Raw genomic sequence first — 19,531 nt, 5'->3', positions numbered from 1 at the left:
AATGCTCTGGGTATTATAAACCCATGATTGCTAAGGCCTTTGATGCCTCATTTACCTTTCAGACGGTGTGAGATAACCGTCATATAGCCCACATGAAGTTACTAGCATACAGAGAGTAACTTTCTCGAATAACCTTTTGCGCCAAGGTTATTATGTCTGCTTTAGGGAACCCATCTAATGTGGACTAGGCGATGTAATTTGTTTTTGCGTTTTTGAGATTAGCACCTTACCCCCTTTTAATTGGTATTCTAGAGCAAAAGACTCTAAGCAACTAACTTCAGTTTTGCGATTTTAAATTCGAATTGCGTTTTAAGACGATAATTTTCTGCATTATAGGCTATTCAAAAGTGTTTTGCATTGTTGTTTATTGTGCCTTTTAAGTACCATTTCAGACTTGCATCGTGTCGTACAATCAGCTACCCCTGGAATTGTCCGTTTGCCGCCAAGACAAGGAATTCATGAACATTTTTCGCTCTGTTGTACACCACGATTTCCAATACGTGCTGGATCGATATTGCACAAATGTCCGATGTTCTGCGGTTGCTGGTCGACTCGTGATCGGATCCTGGGAAGATTTTAAAGAAGAAGCACGGCCCAACGAACTGCTCGAGACCTTTTTCGTTTTCCAGGGAGGAAGGAAAGGATGTAGAGAAACGACGCATGTCTGTTTGTGCTTGTAATTATAACGTGTTCGCCTGGTAAAGTGTTAAATATTTCACCTAGATACTCATTTCCTTTCGTGGCCGTTCTGGCAAATCTAGCCGACATTCGACTCAGCTAATCTCCATCACAGTCGCTCTTGTGCTATATAGTGTCACGCTGCTGTTGGATTAAACATTACAGTCAACTGATGCATGCCTTACTTGCGAGACCCGTTTTTACTGCGCTGTAAGCTCTTTTATTGAAATCGAGCTATGCTAAATTATGTGAATGTACCATAAATCTATAAGCGACCTGACAGTATAGTTTCGATTTAGTGGAGTTCAGATAGCACGGTGGTCATGTCTAACCTGTTGAAATATATACGTGCATCATCTCCAGCTCAGGTTTTGGTGTACCGGTACTGCATGGGAGTGTTATGAAGACCAGTTCGGCACAAGGTCAACGATTTCCATATTCTAGCGTACACGCAATAAAAAGGTCTGCTTTTCAAGTTAAATGTACGTTAGCAAATTGCATCTTAAGAGCCAGTTGGGTGTATTTTGCGGTGCTGTTTATTTTCACTGATTGGAGGTGAAACTTTTCCAAGTTTCACAAATTATTTATTCATAATTTAGATTAGATTTAGTCGAATGTTGCCCTAATTCGTCGCATAAACCAACCAGAATTATCTAGGATAGTTGTCCAAGTCTGATAACAACACTGCCCATACTGAACGGTGGTTGTCATGACAGCACCCGTTTAGCGGGGCATATTATGCTTGATGACAAACGTTACGGCTAAGTAGTAAGGGTAGTTTTCATACTAATTGACTATATTAGAAACGCATTCAATAAAAGCATGTTAATTAAAGCCAGGAAGGTTTATCAAAACCAAAAAGTTCGTAGTCGATTCTGTAGTATTCGAACACTTTTAAAGCCAATTCTTTAGAAATGTCTTTAAATTGTTTTTCAAGTTTTTCATAATTAGTTTTGTATTGGCGTTTAGGAAAGAATGCCTTACTGTGAAGTTTGCTAATATTTAGGCGTTGCTTGAGATACTGGACATCTGTTTTTAACGTATCGAATTTCATTATATAATCGTATCTAAAATGACATGGTCGGCATTTTGAATCGAAGCGAATCCAGTGCCCGTCGTTCACTTTTTTTCGCGAAAGTAGAAAGTTAAGAAAGTCCTCAAAAGTAGCTGTGCCGTCTCCGGTAACATTACGTTGTTCTTTCTTGTGCCTCAGATGGCGAAAATCCCTGCTGATTTGTCGAGACATGGGTACGTAAAATTCGCTGAATTCAGAACTATGCAACTTCATTTTATCATGATAAGCGGAAACTAGCCGACTTAATGGTTCTCGAACAGTAATGATCTGAAACAACAAAAGTAAGTATTATGCGAACAGTAGAAGTCAGCGACGCTGCACTTGCTTGTAAAAAAAAACATTTTTTTAAATGTTAAATCACAATAAATGGTATAGCTTTAAAAAGGTTTTTAGTGTGCTTAGAATCTTAAAAAAAGGAAGTTTCAGGTAACTTTAGCTTAATGCTATAAGTTTTTTTGCGTTTAAATATTTCGGTTTTTACCGTAAAAGTTTCGCTATTCCACAAATCTTTCTCAGTATTTTCGTCTGTGTTAAATCCAAAACTTGCTTCTTTTTTACCAAGTTGAATAGCTTTGGAACCACGGATCACATTTTTAAAATAATCGTCCAAGTTGTAATGTCCTTCCATAACAAGAACCGCCTTTAGCCAACTAGAGAACCCGCATTTGTGAATTTCACACACCGCGTACTGCAAAAACAAACGGAACGTTTAGTTTGGTGTAAAAGTGACAAACTTGTTAAACTATATTTACCAGGGTTTAATATGCCTAATAAAAAAGCACAGGGAAGGTTTTTACTTTCCTTAAAAATCTTCCGGTGGTTAGTTTAATGTAACTTAAAACCGAAATAAGGCTAACATCAACGTCGAAATAAAAGACGGAATAAGACCAAAATAGGACTTCTACCTAAAAGTGCAACAAAGCGGACGATCAATATCAATCTTCTTGTGTGTAATTCGCACAACTTTGTTGCAGATATGTAGTGTACACATATTTATATTTTGAGTTAATCTAAAACCAATATAATATAAACCTAGGAATTTTAAAATGTAAAAGTGCATATTGTTATTTATAAATGACCAATAATTATCGTTGTTGCTAACCTGGTATGATTTTGCGTATAGCGTGTTACGATTTGGCTCGTCGGTGGGTCCTTTAAATCGTGGATCTCGTTTTGCACAGACATTCATAAGGATATGCTTTCTTTCCGACTGGATCGCTTCCATCAGATGTGCAAAGGAATCGTCGGGTGTTCGACCATCTGCTTTAGCGTTACTTGAAGGCTGCTGCTTGACACTTGAGTGCATTGGCTTATATGGAATGAGGGTGTTCAGAAACGTCAAACAAAGCCCTAAAGCGAAACCCGTCACAAATGAAGCTACATTGACTTCGAATTTCATTTTCATACGTATTATAAACGCGAAACAACACAACCTTGAACTGAATGGAATGTGTTAAATTAATTAAATAGAAGGAGTTCAAAAGTTTAAATCATGAACGAAAACCAGGTCAACAACTTTAGGGTTCTTAAGTTCTACTTCAGCCGGTTTATGCAAAAAATCGACTGTTTTTCATCTTTACCTGGAGTCGAGTCGTTCTAACCAATTTGTTAATCGCCCCAGTGACGAACACACTTCGAATTAACTGTTAGGATATATTTAAAAACAGGTAAATAAAAGCATACAAATTAACCAGGTCGTTAACTTTTGTTCTTTGGTCAATCAGGATGACGTTATGCTGATTCCAATGTGTAAATTTCATACAATCTGTATTACCGTACATATCACATTAGGCAGCTAAATTTTGCTATACATCTACATCACCTTCTGATGCCAACTGCAGCATCACGCAAGACGTACAATACATTACTTAGAAGGCCCTGGGGCATTTTGGCTTGTTTTGGTTTGTCTATGTTCAATTATGAGAATTTTCTTACAGCTGGGAGTTAATTGCTAGAACAATTTTCCATTTGCGTATGGACTAATTATATACAAAACATCGCAAGTTAAAAAGCCATCTCAATATATATGGGTGTATGTAAAATGCATATATTTTATTTAATCAATTGATGATACATGACATTTTAATAAATAAAATAACTTTATTTATTATTTTGTGTGATCAATAAATCTTGGAATACAATACCTGGTTGGGTAAAGTTTATCGAAACTAATCACCCGTGCATCATCCCCAGCTCAGGTTTTGGTGTACCGGTACTGGTAGTGTTATGAAGACCAGTTCGGCACAAGGTCAACGATTTCCATATTCTAGCGTACACGCAATAAAAAGGTCTGCTTTTCAAGTTAAATGTACGTTAGCAAATTGCATCTTAAGAGCAAGTTGGGTGTATTTTGCGGTGCTGTTTATTTTCACTGATTGGATGTGAAACTTTTCCAAGTTCCACAAATTATTCATTCATAATTTAGATTAGATTTAGTCGAATTTTGCCCGAATTCGTAGCATAAACCAACCAGAATTATCTAGGATAGTTGTCCAAGTCTGATAACAACACTGCCCATACTGAACGGTGGTTGTCATGACAGCACCCGTTTAGCGGGGCATATTATGCTTGATGACAAACGTTACGGCTAAGTAGTAAGGTCAGTTTTCATATTAATTGACTATATTAGAAACGCATTCAATAAAAGCATGTTAATTAAATCCAGGAAGGTTTATCAAAACCAAAAAGTTCGTAGTCGATTCTGTAGTATTCGAACACTTTTAAAGACAATTCTTTAGAAATGTCTTTAAATTGTTTTTCAAGTTTTTCATAATTAGTTTTGTATTGGCCTTTAGGAAAGAATGCCTTACTGTGAAGTTTGCTAATATTTAGGCGTTGCTTGAGATACTGGACATCGGTGTTTAACGTATCGAATTTCATTATATAATCGTATCTAAAATGACATGGTCGGCATTTTGAATCGAAGCGAATCCAGTGCCCGTCGTTCGCTTTTTTTCGCGAAAGTAGAAAGTTAAGAAAGTCCTCAAAAGTAGCTGTGCCGTCTCCGGTAACATTGCGTTGTTCTTTCTTGTGCCTCAGATGGCGAAAATCCCTGCTGATTTGTCGAGACAAGGGTTCGTAAAATTCGCCAAATTCAGAACTATGCAACTTCATTTTATCATGATAAGCGGAAACTAGCCGACTTAATGGTTCTCGAACAGTAATGATCTGAAACAACAAAAATAAGTATTATGCGAACAGTAGAAGTCAGCGACGCTGCACTTGCTTGTAAAAAAAACATTTTTTTAAATGTTAAATCACAATAAATGGTATAGCTTTAAAAATGTTTTTAGTGTTCTTAGAATCCTAAAAAAAGAAGTTTCAGGTAACTTCAGCTTAATGCTATAAGTTTTTTTGCGTTTAAATATTTCGGTTTTACCGTAAAAGTTTCACTATTCCACAAAGCTTTCTCAGTATTTTCGTCTGTGTTAAATCCAAAACTTGCTTCTTTTTTACCAAGTTGAATAGCTTTGGAACCACGGATCGCATTTTTAAAATAATCGTCCAAGTTGTAATGTCCTTCCATAACAAGAACCGCCTTTAGCCAACTAGAGAACCCGCATTTGTGAATTTCACACACCGCGTACTGCAAAAACAAACGGAACGTTTAGTTTGGTGTAAAAGTGACAAACTTGTTAAACTATATTTACCAGGGTTTAATATGCCTAATAAAAAAGCACAGGGAAGGTTTTTACTTTCCTTAAAAATCTTCCGGTGGTTAGTTTAATGTAACTTAAAACCGAAATAAGGCTAACATCAACGTCGAAATAAAAGACGGAATAAGACCAAAATAGGACTTCTACCTAAAAGTGCAACAAAGCGGACGATCAATATCAATCTCCTTGTGTGTAATTCGCACAACTTTGTTGCAGATATGTAGTGTACACATATTTATATTTTGAGTTAATCTAAAACCAATATAATATAAACCTAGGAATTTTAAAATGTAAAAGTGCATATTGTTATTTATAAATGACCGATAATTATCGTTGTTGCTAACCTGGTATGATTTTGCGTATAGCGTGTTACGATTTGGCTCGTCGGTGGGTCCTTTAAATCGTGGATCTCGTTTTGCACAGGCATTCAAAAGGATATGCTTTCTTTCCGACTGGATCGCTTCCATCAGATGTGCAAAGGAATCGTCGGGTGTTCGACCATCTGTTTTGGCGTTACTTGAAGGCTGCTGCTTGACACTTGAGTGCATTGGCTTATATGGAATGAGGGTGTTCAGAAACGTCAAACATAGCCCTAAAGCGAAACCCGTCACAAATGAAGCTACATTCACTTCGAATTTCATTTTCATACATATTATAAACGCGAAACAACACAACCTTGAACTGAATGGAATGTGTTAAATTAATTAAATAGAATGAGTTGAAAAGTTTAAATCATGAACGAAAACCAGGTCAACAACTTTAGGGTTCTTAAGTTCCACTTCAGCCGGTTTATGTAAAAAATCGACTGCTTTTCATCTTTACCTGGAGTCTTGAGTCGTTCTAACCAATTTGTCAATCGCCCCAGTGACGAACACACTTCGAATTAACTGTATAGGATATATTTTAAAACAGGTAAATAAAAGCATACAAATTAACCAGGTCGTTAACTTTTGTTCTTTGGTCAATCAGGATGACGTTATGTTGATTCCAATGTGTAAATTTCAAGTTTTGGGTGGAAAATTACAGTTTATGACTCGAACAAGAATCCTACAAACTGAAATTCGTAGACTATACTTTAACGCATTTAAAACTAGTCAAAACATTTTCTTAACTTAAACGCAGTATTTTCACGAAACTTTTCAGCATTAAAGCCCAACGCAGAACTCTTCTTCATACTATCGCTACAAAAACTGTTTAATGACTTACTGACTGTAAAACTGAATTACCTATTGCTGTTTACATCCTCACTGTACCACACACTACATCCTCACTGTACCCACCACTCTTTTGGATCCGCTTGGCTGAATTTGCTGAATGGAGATGGGTCGTTGTCATACAACTTGGGCTTTGTGCATATACCCGTCACTATTAATGGTGCGACTACTGTAAGTTACTGCCATGTCTTTAACATTTATTTCGACTCAGTGGTTAACGAAAGAACTTACTGCCGATACACCACATAAAAAAAAATTATATAACCTAATATAGGCTACCTAGCAGACGTTAACAATAAATCTGACAATATATTAAGAGTAGCTTATCGTGAATAAAATATAGAAGGACGCATAGAACCAAACTTTTAAAAGAACGTTTATATTCTGCAACGCCCCTTTTAATTTTTGTCATTTAGTTATCTGATTAACAATAAAATCCGGCTTAAACCATTCCTTTAAATAACCACTAACTTCAAAAAAAAAAAAAAAAAAATTTGTAAAGGTTATTATTGAGCATTGAGCAATAAAATCTTCACCAAATTATTACTTGGTAATCTCTATATCATACTATGTCGTTAAAAGTCTTAAAGGCTTTCTCGAGAAATCAGTCGCACAGCAATGTGCACACTGCACAGCTTGACCTTAAAAATTCACTGCATTCCATATATGTCTTTATAATCATGTCTAAAATGTGCAATGTTTCCCTTCGTGATATGCCGTCGTTAAAATTTTTGTCACAAATATAAATTTATATTAATTTTTTAGGTCAAAAAATAATCGTCCTGGTCATGGGTATATTCCGTTAAAACGCGCTTAACGACATTTTCGACAAACTCGAACAAAGCGGTGATAAACCAATGTATGCATGCATGATTTCTACAGTTTATTTTCTGACAAATGTGCCTGTCCGGGCCAGAGCGCATTAAATATGCCATTTCGTCAAAAATACGCCATGCATAATAATTGAGTAAAAAATGCCGGTCTCAATTTTACGTTGTTTTATTAATTTAAATTCTGAAAAGCCTCTAAAACAGAGAAATGTTAACTTATATATTTGTCCACACTTCATAAAACCTATATAATGCCACAAGATTATATACAATATCGAAAAACCGATATAAATGTAAAATGTGTAAAGCATTGAAACAATGCTGCAACGTGAACCGTTTTAAAATTAAATTGTTCAAAATACGGTAAAAACGGAACAAGTTGTAAGATCAAAGTAAAAATGCAAATAAGATTTACGCCAATAGATTATCGATTTGCAACGTGCTCCAGTTAGCTTTTTGGGCTTCAAATATAGCTTTAGTCTTTATAAATATCAACTTATTTTTTTGAAAAAGTTAAATTTAGCCTTCTTTTTATACAACACCATAGTTTGCTAAGTTGGTCAGTCAAAAATCAAAATATTTAAATGCTTACAAACTGTTATCCAAATTTAAAATGTGTTCGTCTTTCGTTAAGACACTGCAAGTTGAAAACGCTAGCCGCGAACAAAGCCAAACTCAAAACACGGAGCAACGACAATTTCTGGCATGGTACGCAATGGGTAAACCGGTGGCTGAGTTTTTCGTGTCAAAAGCCAACACCGCCCTGCATTTTACTCTTCGTCGATTGCCAGATGCGAAATCCTGCCTCGTGCTGTGGCCCACATGACCAATTGTGAACGAACAATGACCCTCGGTACTTTTCCGAGGCTCAATCACAAAAAACTCAGTCACCGAGGGCTTTGAGTATGTCGGTCAGACCGCTGTGCGACTTGCGGTAGAACTCTTCAAGGCGGGTGTTCTCGAGAGCCACCCAGAGCCTTGCCTTGTCAATCCAGGAAAGTCCGGACAGGACGTCGATCTCGCGTTCACCGATCGCTAGCAGCTCAGTCATTCCCACGAACCCTTCACGTCCCAGGAGGTCTGCCACTCGGGCGGGAAGGTCGCTGAGACGGCACCACTCCTCCAAAGTGGAAGCTTCTGCGTAACGCGTCCATATGTTAACGATTAAAAGGCTATCATGGCACATTTAAGTTAAGTATATGTGCAACATGAATTTGCATAGAAAAAAACGCTACTATAGGGATAGCTTTATAGTTTAAATAACTAAAATCTAATCTTTCTTTTTGACAGTTGCAATCATTTTCTACGAAAACCATCTACATTGCTTAAAAAGTCCGCTAATTGGATGACCAAATTATAAGATTAGTTTTCGTCAATGCTGCTGTATTTTTTTGCTTGCAAAAAGTCATGACCAGGACTCGAAGTAGGGGCTTCGGGCTTATATTACTGCTAAGCTGCCTCTATTTTTGCAGTAGGCTACTGTACATCTAAAACATTGACAAAATTACAAGGTTGTACGCCTCGGGCGTCTTTAAATAGTATTAATTATTAGAGTCAGTCTATTATTTTTCAGCATCCCTGGTATCTCTAAACAAACAAGTCGCTTAAAATGCAGGTTTTTCCACTATATATTATGGACCTCAAAATGGTCTTCAATTCTACTTAGAGATCTATAGCTGTAATTATCCGAGGTGGTACGTATAATTGGTTGCAAACATCAAACAATTACCTCCCTTTAAGGCATGGGCTTGGAAATAATTGTATACTTAATTGGATTCTAAACGTGCCGCAAGTGGATTTCATGAGCTTATTCAAATTAAATATAATTGCACTAGGTTGGCACCTGCGCTAATTCCACGACGCATGACCATATTTAAGCGAAAGTTAGATGTAGCCCTTAATAACATTTACTATAAGAGGTTAATTCGGAATCGCATTGTTTGCTATTTTAGTATACCTGGTGTTGACGTGTCCTGAACTTGGTCATTCTTCGTTGAAAAGGTTTTGTTAACCTTAGAATTCATGTCTCTTTTTACTGACTGAGATCCTTTTAGTCCAGCCTCGGCTAGAATGGTTTGCAGCGGTGAAAGCCGCTCCTCTTGTCTCTCGCGAGCGGCTGCGTGTTCACGTATAAGGTCGGCAACCTCGGAAAACTTTGGGTTACCTGGTTCCCCCGTAACCCTGCTGCTGTTGCACAGTGAACGCGACCGTTGAACACGCGATGGCGACTTTTGGAACCTCTCACGAGCTTTCAAAAACGAAACACGCGGCTTATCTTGCTGCTCGCTTTGCGGCTCTTCAGTAAACCCGTGTAGCCATTGGAAGCTGGGCGAAGTCGTGAGCCGTAAAACTTGCGAACGGTCGGCTCGCAGCAAGAATTCACGCAGCTTAGTGCTTTGCGCCTCTTCGTCGCCGGCTCCTAGAATCAGCCAGGCTTGTCGCGGCTCCAGAACGCCTTCGTCTATCAAAATCGGAAGGGTGCTTTTAATATCGACCCTTGCTTTCGTGTCGCAGGCGTCCGCCTTCACAACATTGTGATTTACATCGACCGGTGGCTCCTTGTCGCTGCCGTGTTCCTCTTCCACTTCCTTTATTGTGAGATTGCCGTCTTCCACCTCGCGTTGTCGCCTGTCCATTTGATGACGTAAAGAGTGAAAGTCCTCGTCGGACTCGGTCGCCGAGAGTTCCGACTCCTCGCTCGACGGCATCCTTCCGCTTGCGGAGCGCGACCGAAATGCGTCCTGTGACGTCACTGATGCTGGCGTGCATGTCATCGCGAGCCATCCGGGCGGTGAGTCGCTGGCGGCGGCCGCGGCCTTCTGGGCGTTTTCGAAGTCCTCGTAGGAGGAAAGCTGGCAAAGACGTCCCAGGATCGAGTTACGACAGCGCGACAAAGTCTCCAGGCCGAGATTGGTTAGCACGTCCAGCAGTTTCTCAACGCCCGCCTCCTTGGCCGCCGGGTTTAAACTGTTCTCCCAGGTCTGCGTTGGAGATGGCGATCGCGCAAACGCTTCCGCGAAGCTGGGACTGACGCCGGTCGCCATATGCTCACTGAGCAGGTTCTCGCGCACCAAGTTGCACAGACACTGGTCGAGTGAGACGTTCTCCGCCTCGATTTCCTCCAAGATGTCCATGAGCAGCTCGTTAATTTGGTCTATTTCGTTCATCGTGTGATTGATCGGTTTGCTCTTCTTGTTTTTCGAAATGATGACGGGCGTCGAAACACAGCCTGTTGTCTTGGTTGTTTCGCTTTCATCCACCACGACGGTCAACGGGCTTGAATTGGATTTCACGACTTGCTCTGTAACATCGAGGCTGCAATCGACGTCCGGCGGGCCTAGGTCGATCTCAATCGGGGGAAGGCAACTGAACGAGACACGAGCTCCCTTTTTCTTGCCCGAGGTCGGCGACACATTGCCGCCATTCGTAAGTATCGTGGTTGGACTTCGCGCAGGCTTCTCGTTATCAGCTAATGGTAGCGTGGGTACTTCCGCGGTGCCTGACACCTCTATGAAGCTGTCATAAAACTTTCGGGTCGGTGTCACGGTTAAGACTGGCGGCATGTCGTTGAACTCGATCTTCAAATGCTCGTTTGTGGTGACTTTGCCTTTTAAAAGTTGAATAATTTCCACTCCACCCTCGCTATCTTCGGAATCTACGGACACTCCCGGCCTGCTTTCCAGTTCTAATTTCAAACTTCTTCTGCTTTCTGCGTTTTTCCTTTTTGAAATTGGGAACAGTACCTGGCTAACGAAATTACCTTTGCCTTTTCCTCCGTTAGAACGAGTCTTTTCTAAAAGTTTTCCTTTTAATGGAAAAACAGGATTCGTTAAACGCTTTGCAACATGTGAATTCTTTACAGACACTGTGCAGTCGTTTAGCTGTGCAGTTTTATCGTTATATTGCTTGCTCTGTTGGCAAGCTTTAGCAGAGTGGGCTTCCACGCCTTTTTCGCACAGTCCTTCGACGAGAGGGAGTGGATCGCAATGCCTTTTTCGTTCGTTCTCTTCTTCCTTGTTTTGGCCACCCACTGCATTTGCGATTAAACCCGATTCGGTTTTGTTGACAGCATCATCCACCACTTTACTCGGTAAATCGCGACACATAGCGTCGCTGTTCAGTTTGTTCGTTACATTTTGTATATTGGTAACGCGCTTGTGTCCATATTTGGCATCGGACGATTGCGGATTATCGGCTGAGGACCCGTTTGCCCTGCGATGTAATAACATAGGTCGCGTTTATATGGTTTATTTTAAGACTCAAAGAGGATTTGAAATACACATACCACCAATGGATTTGGGAAGACAAGTGTTTCAGTTTTACATGTTATTGTCTTCAAACACGTGGTGAAACAATATTGCATGTAGTATACAGAAAAGGTTGTTTCTTATGCACACAGTTATGTTTTTATACGTGCATCGCGTATTAGCATTACCACAGGGTGATAAATTATCCAAAAATAATCCATAAGCGCGCGTAATGGCTAATCCGGAGTTGTGCGTAATCCTAAAAGCGTAACAACCTCAAGGCGTTCCTGAACGTTTCTCATTATACTTAGTGCAGTTGTGACGCATCGTAAAGTTTAGTACCGTGTAACACTGAAGTGTTTACTAGAACACAGCATATGAATTGTACTTACCCAGGAGATATTAATGGAATTAAATTGGAAACGCCACAAAAGTCTGACGTTGTAAGTGTTGTGTGTACCGTCTGAAAATAACAACGATATGAGCTGCATACATGTTTTTAACAAATAATACAGAAATTTCACCCCTATATTGGTTCATTCTGAATTATTGATATAAAATATTGATTAAATCTTCTATGTTTTAAATTTTGTTGATAAACTAAACATTTCACGTAAATTAAAAATGACCATAATCATGTTTTTCAATAAAGACATGTTAAGCAAGGATAAATATGGCGTAAAATACCAAATGAGTTGAAAATACGATATATTAGTTCGCTGTCCGTACCTCTTTATTAGTTTTCAACGCATTGCAGGCCTGTCGAACAAAAGCAACCGTTGTCGCACATTTTTCCACCACATCCTTGACGTCCACTTGGGTTAACCCAGCCAAGAGGTCAATGACCTTGACTCGGCGTTCGTCAGTGTTAGCGCATCTTCGTATTATCCAGCTAGATCGCGCGCTCACAATGCATTCCTGCACGAGTTCCTTTAAAACAGCATCAGCGTCGGGGTCTTGCAAGATTTCAATTTCTGAAGTCACTCCATCATCGTTAAAAATGCATTTAAAGCGTAATCGCAGGGCTTCGACATTTTCGTATTTAATTTCTTTAATGGAACTTTGGTTACTTTCTGGTACGGTAGTGCTGTGTGGTTCAGATAAACTGTTGGCACGTGGTCTTGGCACAATTTCTTGCTTCTCAAAGAAGTTTTTAAGTAAATCACTTCTCTTGGCTTTCAGCTTTTCTTCATGGCCAGAGGATTTGCTTCTACTACCCTGGAAGGAAGCTGATCGCTTTGCTCCTTTGGTAAACTTTAAATTGAGTTTTGTTGGATCGCTGAATGTGCTTTCTATCCGGTCAAGACCTTCACGTGAATCTAGAAAAATAAGTATATATCAGAATATTTGTTTTACAAAAATCATAGTCTTTGGAGCATAATGGTTGGAGGTTGTAGTAAGACGTAATAAGAATATAACACACGTAAATACTTTCGTCTGTTTTTGTACAACAGAGCGAATGAAATCGGGCAGTTTTTTCAACTGATGTTTTATGAGTTTTACCAGTTCAAACATGAGAAAGGTCGTAAAAGTCATGGTATGAGGCTTTAAAGTAATTTGACGATCGGTCACCTTTCGTTACCATTGCGGTTTTGGACACGTCACAAATGAGTCTTTATGTTCGGTCGTAAAATCTTGAGTGAGTAGGAAATTGCATGATAAACGTATTGAACAGTGAAATGCAAACATACGATAAAATGTACCTATCTATCACGAAAGCATTTAAAACAATTATTAAAATTCTTTCAGACAGTTTGTCTTGTGAATTATTTTTTGGTGTTTTTATTGCTAATATAAATCACTATTTTATATTTATTTCCTAAAATAGCAAACTGGACAAAACAAACGCCCTTAAAAGACATTGAAGGACAAACTGAACAAGCTTCAGGAGATGTTGCCAGAGGTACTTTATGGAATTTAACGGTAATCACCTTATCTAGGTCTGCACATCACACAGCCACACTTGAATGCGGTCCGAATATAGCGACATTTTTAGATGGCGGCTTAACGTTGGTAAGCGGTCCGCAAAAATTAGTTTTTCCTGTTTTGAACGTTGTAACATTTTAACATTTGCGGGTCTAGGCTAATATTGCAGGGGCACTTACAACCACGATACAAAACCGGTTTAAATTTACCTCTAAAATAAGATCGATAAGGGTAACGAGATAACGCCAAACTTAGGAACTTCTAAAGTTCACCGCATTTATTAAGACGTTTAACATCATTTCGAGGCGAAAGCATTTTCTTAACAAGACACTCATCAATAAAAGTTTTTATCCCTAATCATTGTTCATGATAGCCCGTATGCATTGTTCGTGTTTTGTTTGTTTTATAAGTAGAACCGCCGCCCGACACGTATATAGGTATTAGTGCATTCTATAGATTAGATCGTTCTACCGCCTAAGTTGGAACAGCCTTCCGGGATCCGACATATTATGCACTATCAGATGTGGCGGGATCGTGCATGATCGTTTTATCGATAAAACGCTACAACATAAAAATGGTTTTAAGAAGGGCCTATCGTCTATATCTCATCGTAAAGTGGCCAAATATCTCTGAATATACCTTTATAATTTAAAGCATCTTAAGCAAATTTAACTCACAAAAAGTACATAAATATAGATAATAACTTGGTTAGGCCATTTAGATCCTGTTCTGAATGTGATACTTTTGCAAATAAAACTTTTAATAAAAAAAGGGGGAAATTTCCAAAGGATTTTTTTAATGCCAGGAAAACATTTATTTTGTTTTAAATTAGTATGAATAGTTTTGTTATACATACAGTATCATAAAGCTGTTTAAAGTGAATTAAAATACACACGAGGTTATTTTTAACGCGGTTGCCCTATATTTCATGAACTTCCACCTCTCAAATGCTGAACCGAAATATTTTGTCGGTCTCCGCTTTCAAGTACAAGGAGATCTATTTTCAAGACAGGCATATCAAATCACATCTGATAAGGACTAGAGTCTCTTCTAAATTCGACATGGGATATCCATTAAACTCTAAATTCGTGAAACTCGAGTTTGCACCCGCATTAAAATTCCTTTTCGTATTGCAGTGCTGACAAATTGCTTCTTCTGTTACAATTTAAGCTATACAAGACTTGCTTAGTAAATTGATATTTAAATGCTCCTTATTATTACGAATTTTTTTTAGGAAAATCTGAAAAGAACGAAATTTAAACATATTACGAAGCGTATTCGATGTCCGAATTAAACAATTATTAGGTGTCAAAAAGTATAAAAGTTAAAATATTACCTTGTTCTGCGTCTATGCTCTCTTGATTGACATCTATTTCCTTTTTCTGTTCTTTTCCAGGGTCATTGGGTTGTTTGTGTTGTGAATACTCTTCCAATTGTTTATTGTTGATAATATTCTTATCTGATATGACCTTTGAAGAAGATAGATCTTCAGATTCTTCATTTCCAATGGCTTTTATGTGTGCTGGACTTTTTGTCTCCACGTCGTGTTCTTGTAGCTCTATGACATCAAATATTTCCACAGATTGCTGCTCAACAAATTTGATGTGAATTGGTGCTCCTCTACAATCCAGTTGTTCGACCTTATCGTCGGACTGCGTTGTTTTTAAAAACTGCTCTTCTTCTGGTTTATCAAGTATGCCAACATTTTCCTGCTTTATTAAAATACTCTCTTGTGTGGGATTGCTGGAAGGCGTTTTGTTCGAAATACAGCATTCATGGTCACCGGATTCGCTGTGAACAAATGTGAAAGACTTCTTGTTGCTATCCGATGCAGCGTTTACTTTGGCAAACATTTGGCAAAAATTGGAACTGTGGTTTTGAGATGAAACGTCGTACGCCTTATTTGTAGCCGTGTCGTTTTGGGTCCGTTGGTTAGATTTACTTGCATTGTTTGCCCGCGGTGTAATGTTGGAGTTTGTACGAGAGTAACGCGATTGGGAGTTGCTTATTTTCATTCTATCCGGAAGCAAGATTGTTCTTGGGTCAATGACGGAGTGCTTTAAAGAGGATTCTAAAACAAGAAAATGTATTAGCCTATTGTAGAAAAAGTGTGTTTTGAGGTATACTACTATAGTTAAAGCAAGGGTCTCAAATTCAAATTGCTATGAGGGTCAACTGTATTCATGTAAAATATATTTACATTTTAGATCAACACGAGGACCGCAATAAAATATTTTAGGGTGTCTAAAACTTTCACCACGTTGGGCCACGAAAATTGTGCGTATTCTTCGCGGGTTAAACACAATAGGTTATAGCATATGCCAATCGCAGGCAAGCACTGAAAGAACGGGACTTTTAATTGTTAGAAAGAGACTGATTGCATAAAAAAGGACATTACAATACAATGGTGTTCATTAAGACCATTTAGAGACAAAGTAAACTTGTTTATCGAGTTTCGAAAGGTATGTAGTGTCATTTAGAATACAATTACCAAGTTGCAAAGATTTATATTGCTGATTGACGCAAATGGCAAAAGTTACATAAATAGGCGGACTTTGTAGACATTGCATTATTGTGGATCCATGGCCTGGAGCCCCAATTTATCAATCTACCCTGTTTTCCCCTGTATTGAGGACACGAACATTGTACACACAGGTAGTGATACCGCTAGCCCACGTGGCTTGTGTACCTGAATGTGAACAACCTTGTACTAAAACTAGATGACTGCATATTCAAAAGAAAAAGGGGCGAGAAAACCTAGCAAAGAAACCATCTCAACATCAGGTTTAAGTTCATCGCTGAAGATTTGTTTTTAGCAAAAAATCAAACACAAGAGACACTTATTATAGTAATCATTTATGTTATACAGAAAGTTGCGTCGCGGGTAGCACAAAATATTTTCAAGTGCTGCAAAGGGCTCGCGGGCCGCGTGTTGGAGACCTCTGATTTAAGGGAAATATATCAAAGTTAACAAGAGAAGCGTTTTACTCATTATGTAGTTCCATAGATGAATCTAATTTCATTTAAAAGGACACAAGTTTACTCAAAGCAAACCAACTGCAAACCAACGCAAGTTTTAAAATTAAGCATAGCATTGACAAGAAAATATCAACCTAAAGGCATTACCAACCTTTCGAAAAATATCGGTTCGTCTTTTGCGGTGCCAAGTAGTTCCTCTGAAGATTGGTCACGTGATCCCGATCACGTGCCGTGTTGATGGTGAAGGGTCGACGGGAGTAGGGAGACGCCTGGTGGCTGTTGCCATAGCGTCTAAACATGCTTGAGTTTGAGGTGGAAGAATTCGAGGATGACACGGGATTTCGAGGCTCACTGAAACAATAGATTGATTAGTGTTTGTCACGTATATAATGCGGAAGGTTTGTTGGTACAGTAAATTTGGGATAACTTTTTGGTAAATCGTGCAATACTGTTAATATGTTTATTTATTGAATATAATACAACACACACACTTGTTTAAAGTCTCAGTTGATATCTAATACGTTTTAACAATTCAGTACACCAAAAGCCATCTCAGACTCGCTTCCGGGGGGCTAGTCAAAGTTGTTATTAAACACATATGTGTGTTTCTTTCATTTTAGCGATTCACGTTTAAAATAGTTTAATTGACAAGTAAATACTTAACACACCTTTTCGCAGTTTTCATTCTATCGCAGACACCCGGAAAATCTCGTCTTGTTATAACCGCTTTCACGGTTGGTAAACCCGCGGCCATTGTTCGTAGGTGGATCTTATTTACCACGTCCGGGTAGTGAGGGCGCAAAGCAAGCAGGAAGGCTCCCATCGCACCTTCGTTTTCTTCGATGCGCTCTCCCACAGCTCGAAGAACAGCGTCCGAGTGTCTTCCCTCGAAACCGTCGTACTTCTTGAGTTGTTCTTCCGAGAAGACATTTAGTTCGATCATTTCGCCTAAGACCAGATTGAAGTCCACTGAAGATTGCAACTCCGCCCTCATCGAACAAAACACGTCGCGGTGTGACTTGCAATCCGAATGCAGCGGGATTTCGCTGCTGCTCTCCATTTTGTTTTGTCTTACGCTGCGCTGCAATCCGTCTCGACACAGATAATTTTGCGAGGTTTTATTTGAAAAACCGTTAAATGAGTTTCGTAAGCGGGAACACGGCTTGATAACGGCTGTGGAATATGTCTTTGACTGTTGCGGTGACTTCGCTGAGTTGAGGTCTTTTCTGTTTTGTACTAACTTATGTGTTTTTGGTGGCGATTGATTAGCCAAGGCAGAACCTTGATACGATGCAACAAGTGTCTCACTTGATTCCGTTTCTTGTTTCGACGATTCTTTGTCGAAATTGCAACTGTCCACTAAATCGAAATCGTCTTCGTCCAGCCAGCCGTTTAAGATCTCGGAAGAAAAACTGGACGCTGATGCAAAGGATGAACTGTCGTCTTCGGCGTCGTCATGTGACACGAAACCTCCGTCACTTTCGACGACTGTTGCGTCACAATAAGCTGCGGTTTCGTCGGTCACGAGCTGTTCCGTACTGCTAAGACTTCGCAGCTTGTCGAGAACGGAGAGCGAGCCCGTTTTTCCTTGCTGCCTGGCTAATACCTTTGTTATTTCGCCGTTACGAACGGTCACCTTCTGCAAGGAGCGGCGGTACGGCCAGTTGAACGAACCTAAGCTGCTTTGCGGCACTAAGTCCAGCTGATCCCTACGCTCGTCGTCGTGTTTCTCTGTCGTCCTTCCCATAATCTCTGCTTGGCTTGCGCAGACGCTGCAGCTCTTGCTGTTTTCCTTCAACCTGATAAGGCTCGACACTTGCCTATCTCGCTGCTGTGTACGTTCAGCGCTGAGACATTCCGCGGCGCTGATGTAATCAAACGGACGAGATTGGATCAGTTCCCCCCGGGCGTCGTGGCAATCGCAGGAGGCGCCGACGTTTGTCCACTTCGCGCAGTCGAGGCTTCTGTTTACAGCGTCGTTAGAAGTTATCGGCCGTGTTCCATTAGCTTCGTCCCTGACCTTTGGCGGCAAATCCTCGCTCAGGCGCGAGTAAGTAGTCGTTGACGTCATTTCGCGGACGCAGGGATCGTCTGGCTCAAAACCGCGACCAAAGCAATGGTGGATTTGAGAGAAGTCGAGGGTCGCTGATGTACAAGTAGGTGTGGCTAATTGCGCTTTACTTTTCTGATTTATCCCGTGTCTAGAAGCGGTTAGGTCGCAGAGACCATGTGATGAATCGCGCACGTGATAGTCGCTAAATATAAAGGTGATTGCGTCTAGGAAGTTGTGTATTTGCCTGTCGAAGCCGCAGCAAGCCAGAGAACTCTCCAACTGCGCCGCAACCACGTCAACCACAGACCCCCGGGCTAATTGTTTACTCGCAAACTGTGACGCGCAATCGGGACCGTTCTCACCAGCGAGCCTTTCTTTGAGCAAAACAATGTCGATAAACAGGATAAGTGCTTGGAACCTGGTCTTCTCCGTCGGCTGCAGGCGAATTTCCCAGAAGTCCGTCTTGTCGAGAATGCGGCAGTCCAGAAGCGCTTGCACGACCAGATCGGTTGCTTTGTCGTTCTGAATGTGCTCCCACAGATCCGCTTCGGACAAAATGTTATACAGGGTAAATCGGTTGCTCATGATGCGTGTTTGTGTAGCGTCCCAGTGAAGCGCAGTAGCAAGTTTTCCTTTTCCCAACACCGACAATAATTTTCACCACACAATAAGTAAACAATTAAATTGAGCATAAACCAGTTGCTTTAAACGAAAGTGCTGTATACAATTGAGATCTATTTTGTCAAGTTTGTTTAAGTGGTAAAATATTATAAAAGTAAAGTTACACTTATAGGCGTATTTCAGCACGAATTACACCTGGCAGCTTGTAACTAAAAACTATCTGCTTCCCATAAACCATAACCTTTGGCAACT

At 39.8% G+C, this 19,531-nt stretch overlaps 3 protein-coding genes across 4 annotated transcripts; all 3 read right to left on the bottom strand.

The window, feature by feature from the left end:
- Window positions 1–1,457: 1,457 nt before the first annotated feature.
- LOC146140050 (carbohydrate sulfotransferase 10-like) lies at window positions 1,458–3,124 on the bottom strand. The gene is made up of 3 exons (XM_083392294.1): window positions 2,856–3,124; window positions 2,235–2,441; window positions 1,458–2,020 (listed from the first exon to the last, which is right to left on the bottom strand). Exons 1-3 carry the CDS (start codon window positions 3,057–3,059, stop codon window positions 1,508–1,510), a joined length of 924 nt encoding a protein of 307 aa, XP_083248420.1. The 5' UTR covers window positions 3,060–3,124; the 3' UTR covers window positions 1,458–1,507.
- Window positions 3,125–4,205: 1,081 nt separating this feature from the next.
- LOC146140049 (carbohydrate sulfotransferase 10-like) lies at window positions 4,206–6,297 on the bottom strand. 2 transcript variants are annotated; one of them, XM_083392210.1, is made up of 4 exons: window positions 6,232–6,297; window positions 5,754–5,960; window positions 5,133–5,339; window positions 4,206–4,921 (listed from the first exon to the last, which is right to left on the bottom strand). In XM_083392210.1, exons 2-4 carry the CDS (start codon window positions 5,955–5,957, stop codon window positions 4,409–4,411), a joined length of 924 nt encoding a protein of 307 aa, XP_083248336.1. In that variant the 5' UTR covers window positions 5,958–5,960; window positions 6,232–6,297; the 3' UTR covers window positions 4,206–4,408. The 2 variants fall into 2 exon arrangements, with proteins under 2 accessions (XP_083248336.1, XP_083248335.1); XM_083392209.1 differs by lacking the exon at window positions 6,232–6,297 and having other exon boundaries at window positions 5,754–6,085.
- A 1,201-nt stretch (window positions 6,298–7,498) lies between these two features.
- On the bottom strand, window positions 7,499–19,243 carry LOC146140048 (uncharacterized). The gene is made up of 7 exons (XM_083392604.1): window positions 17,274–19,243; window positions 16,757–16,956; window positions 14,963–15,697; window positions 12,430–13,019; window positions 12,093–12,163; window positions 9,411–11,665; window positions 7,499–8,590 (listed from the first exon to the last, which is right to left on the bottom strand). The coding sequence occupies exons 1-7, from the start codon at window positions 19,241–19,243 to the stop codon at window positions 8,337–8,339; spliced, it is 6,075 nt and encodes a 2,024-aa protein (XP_083248730.1). The 3' UTR covers window positions 7,499–8,336.
- Between the last annotated feature and the right edge of the window lie 288 nt (window positions 19,244–19,531).

This window comes from Ascidiella aspersa, chromosome 6 (genome assembly GCF_963924565.1).
Source record: "Ascidiella aspersa chromosome 6, kaAscAspe10.2, whole genome shotgun sequence".
In the NCBI taxonomy this organism is placed as follows: Eukaryota; Metazoa; Chordata; class Ascidiacea; order Phlebobranchia; family Ascidiidae; genus Ascidiella; species Ascidiella aspersa.
The sequence above is the reverse complement of the archived record's forward strand: the minus strand, read 5'-3'. Positions and strand labels throughout refer to the sequence as shown.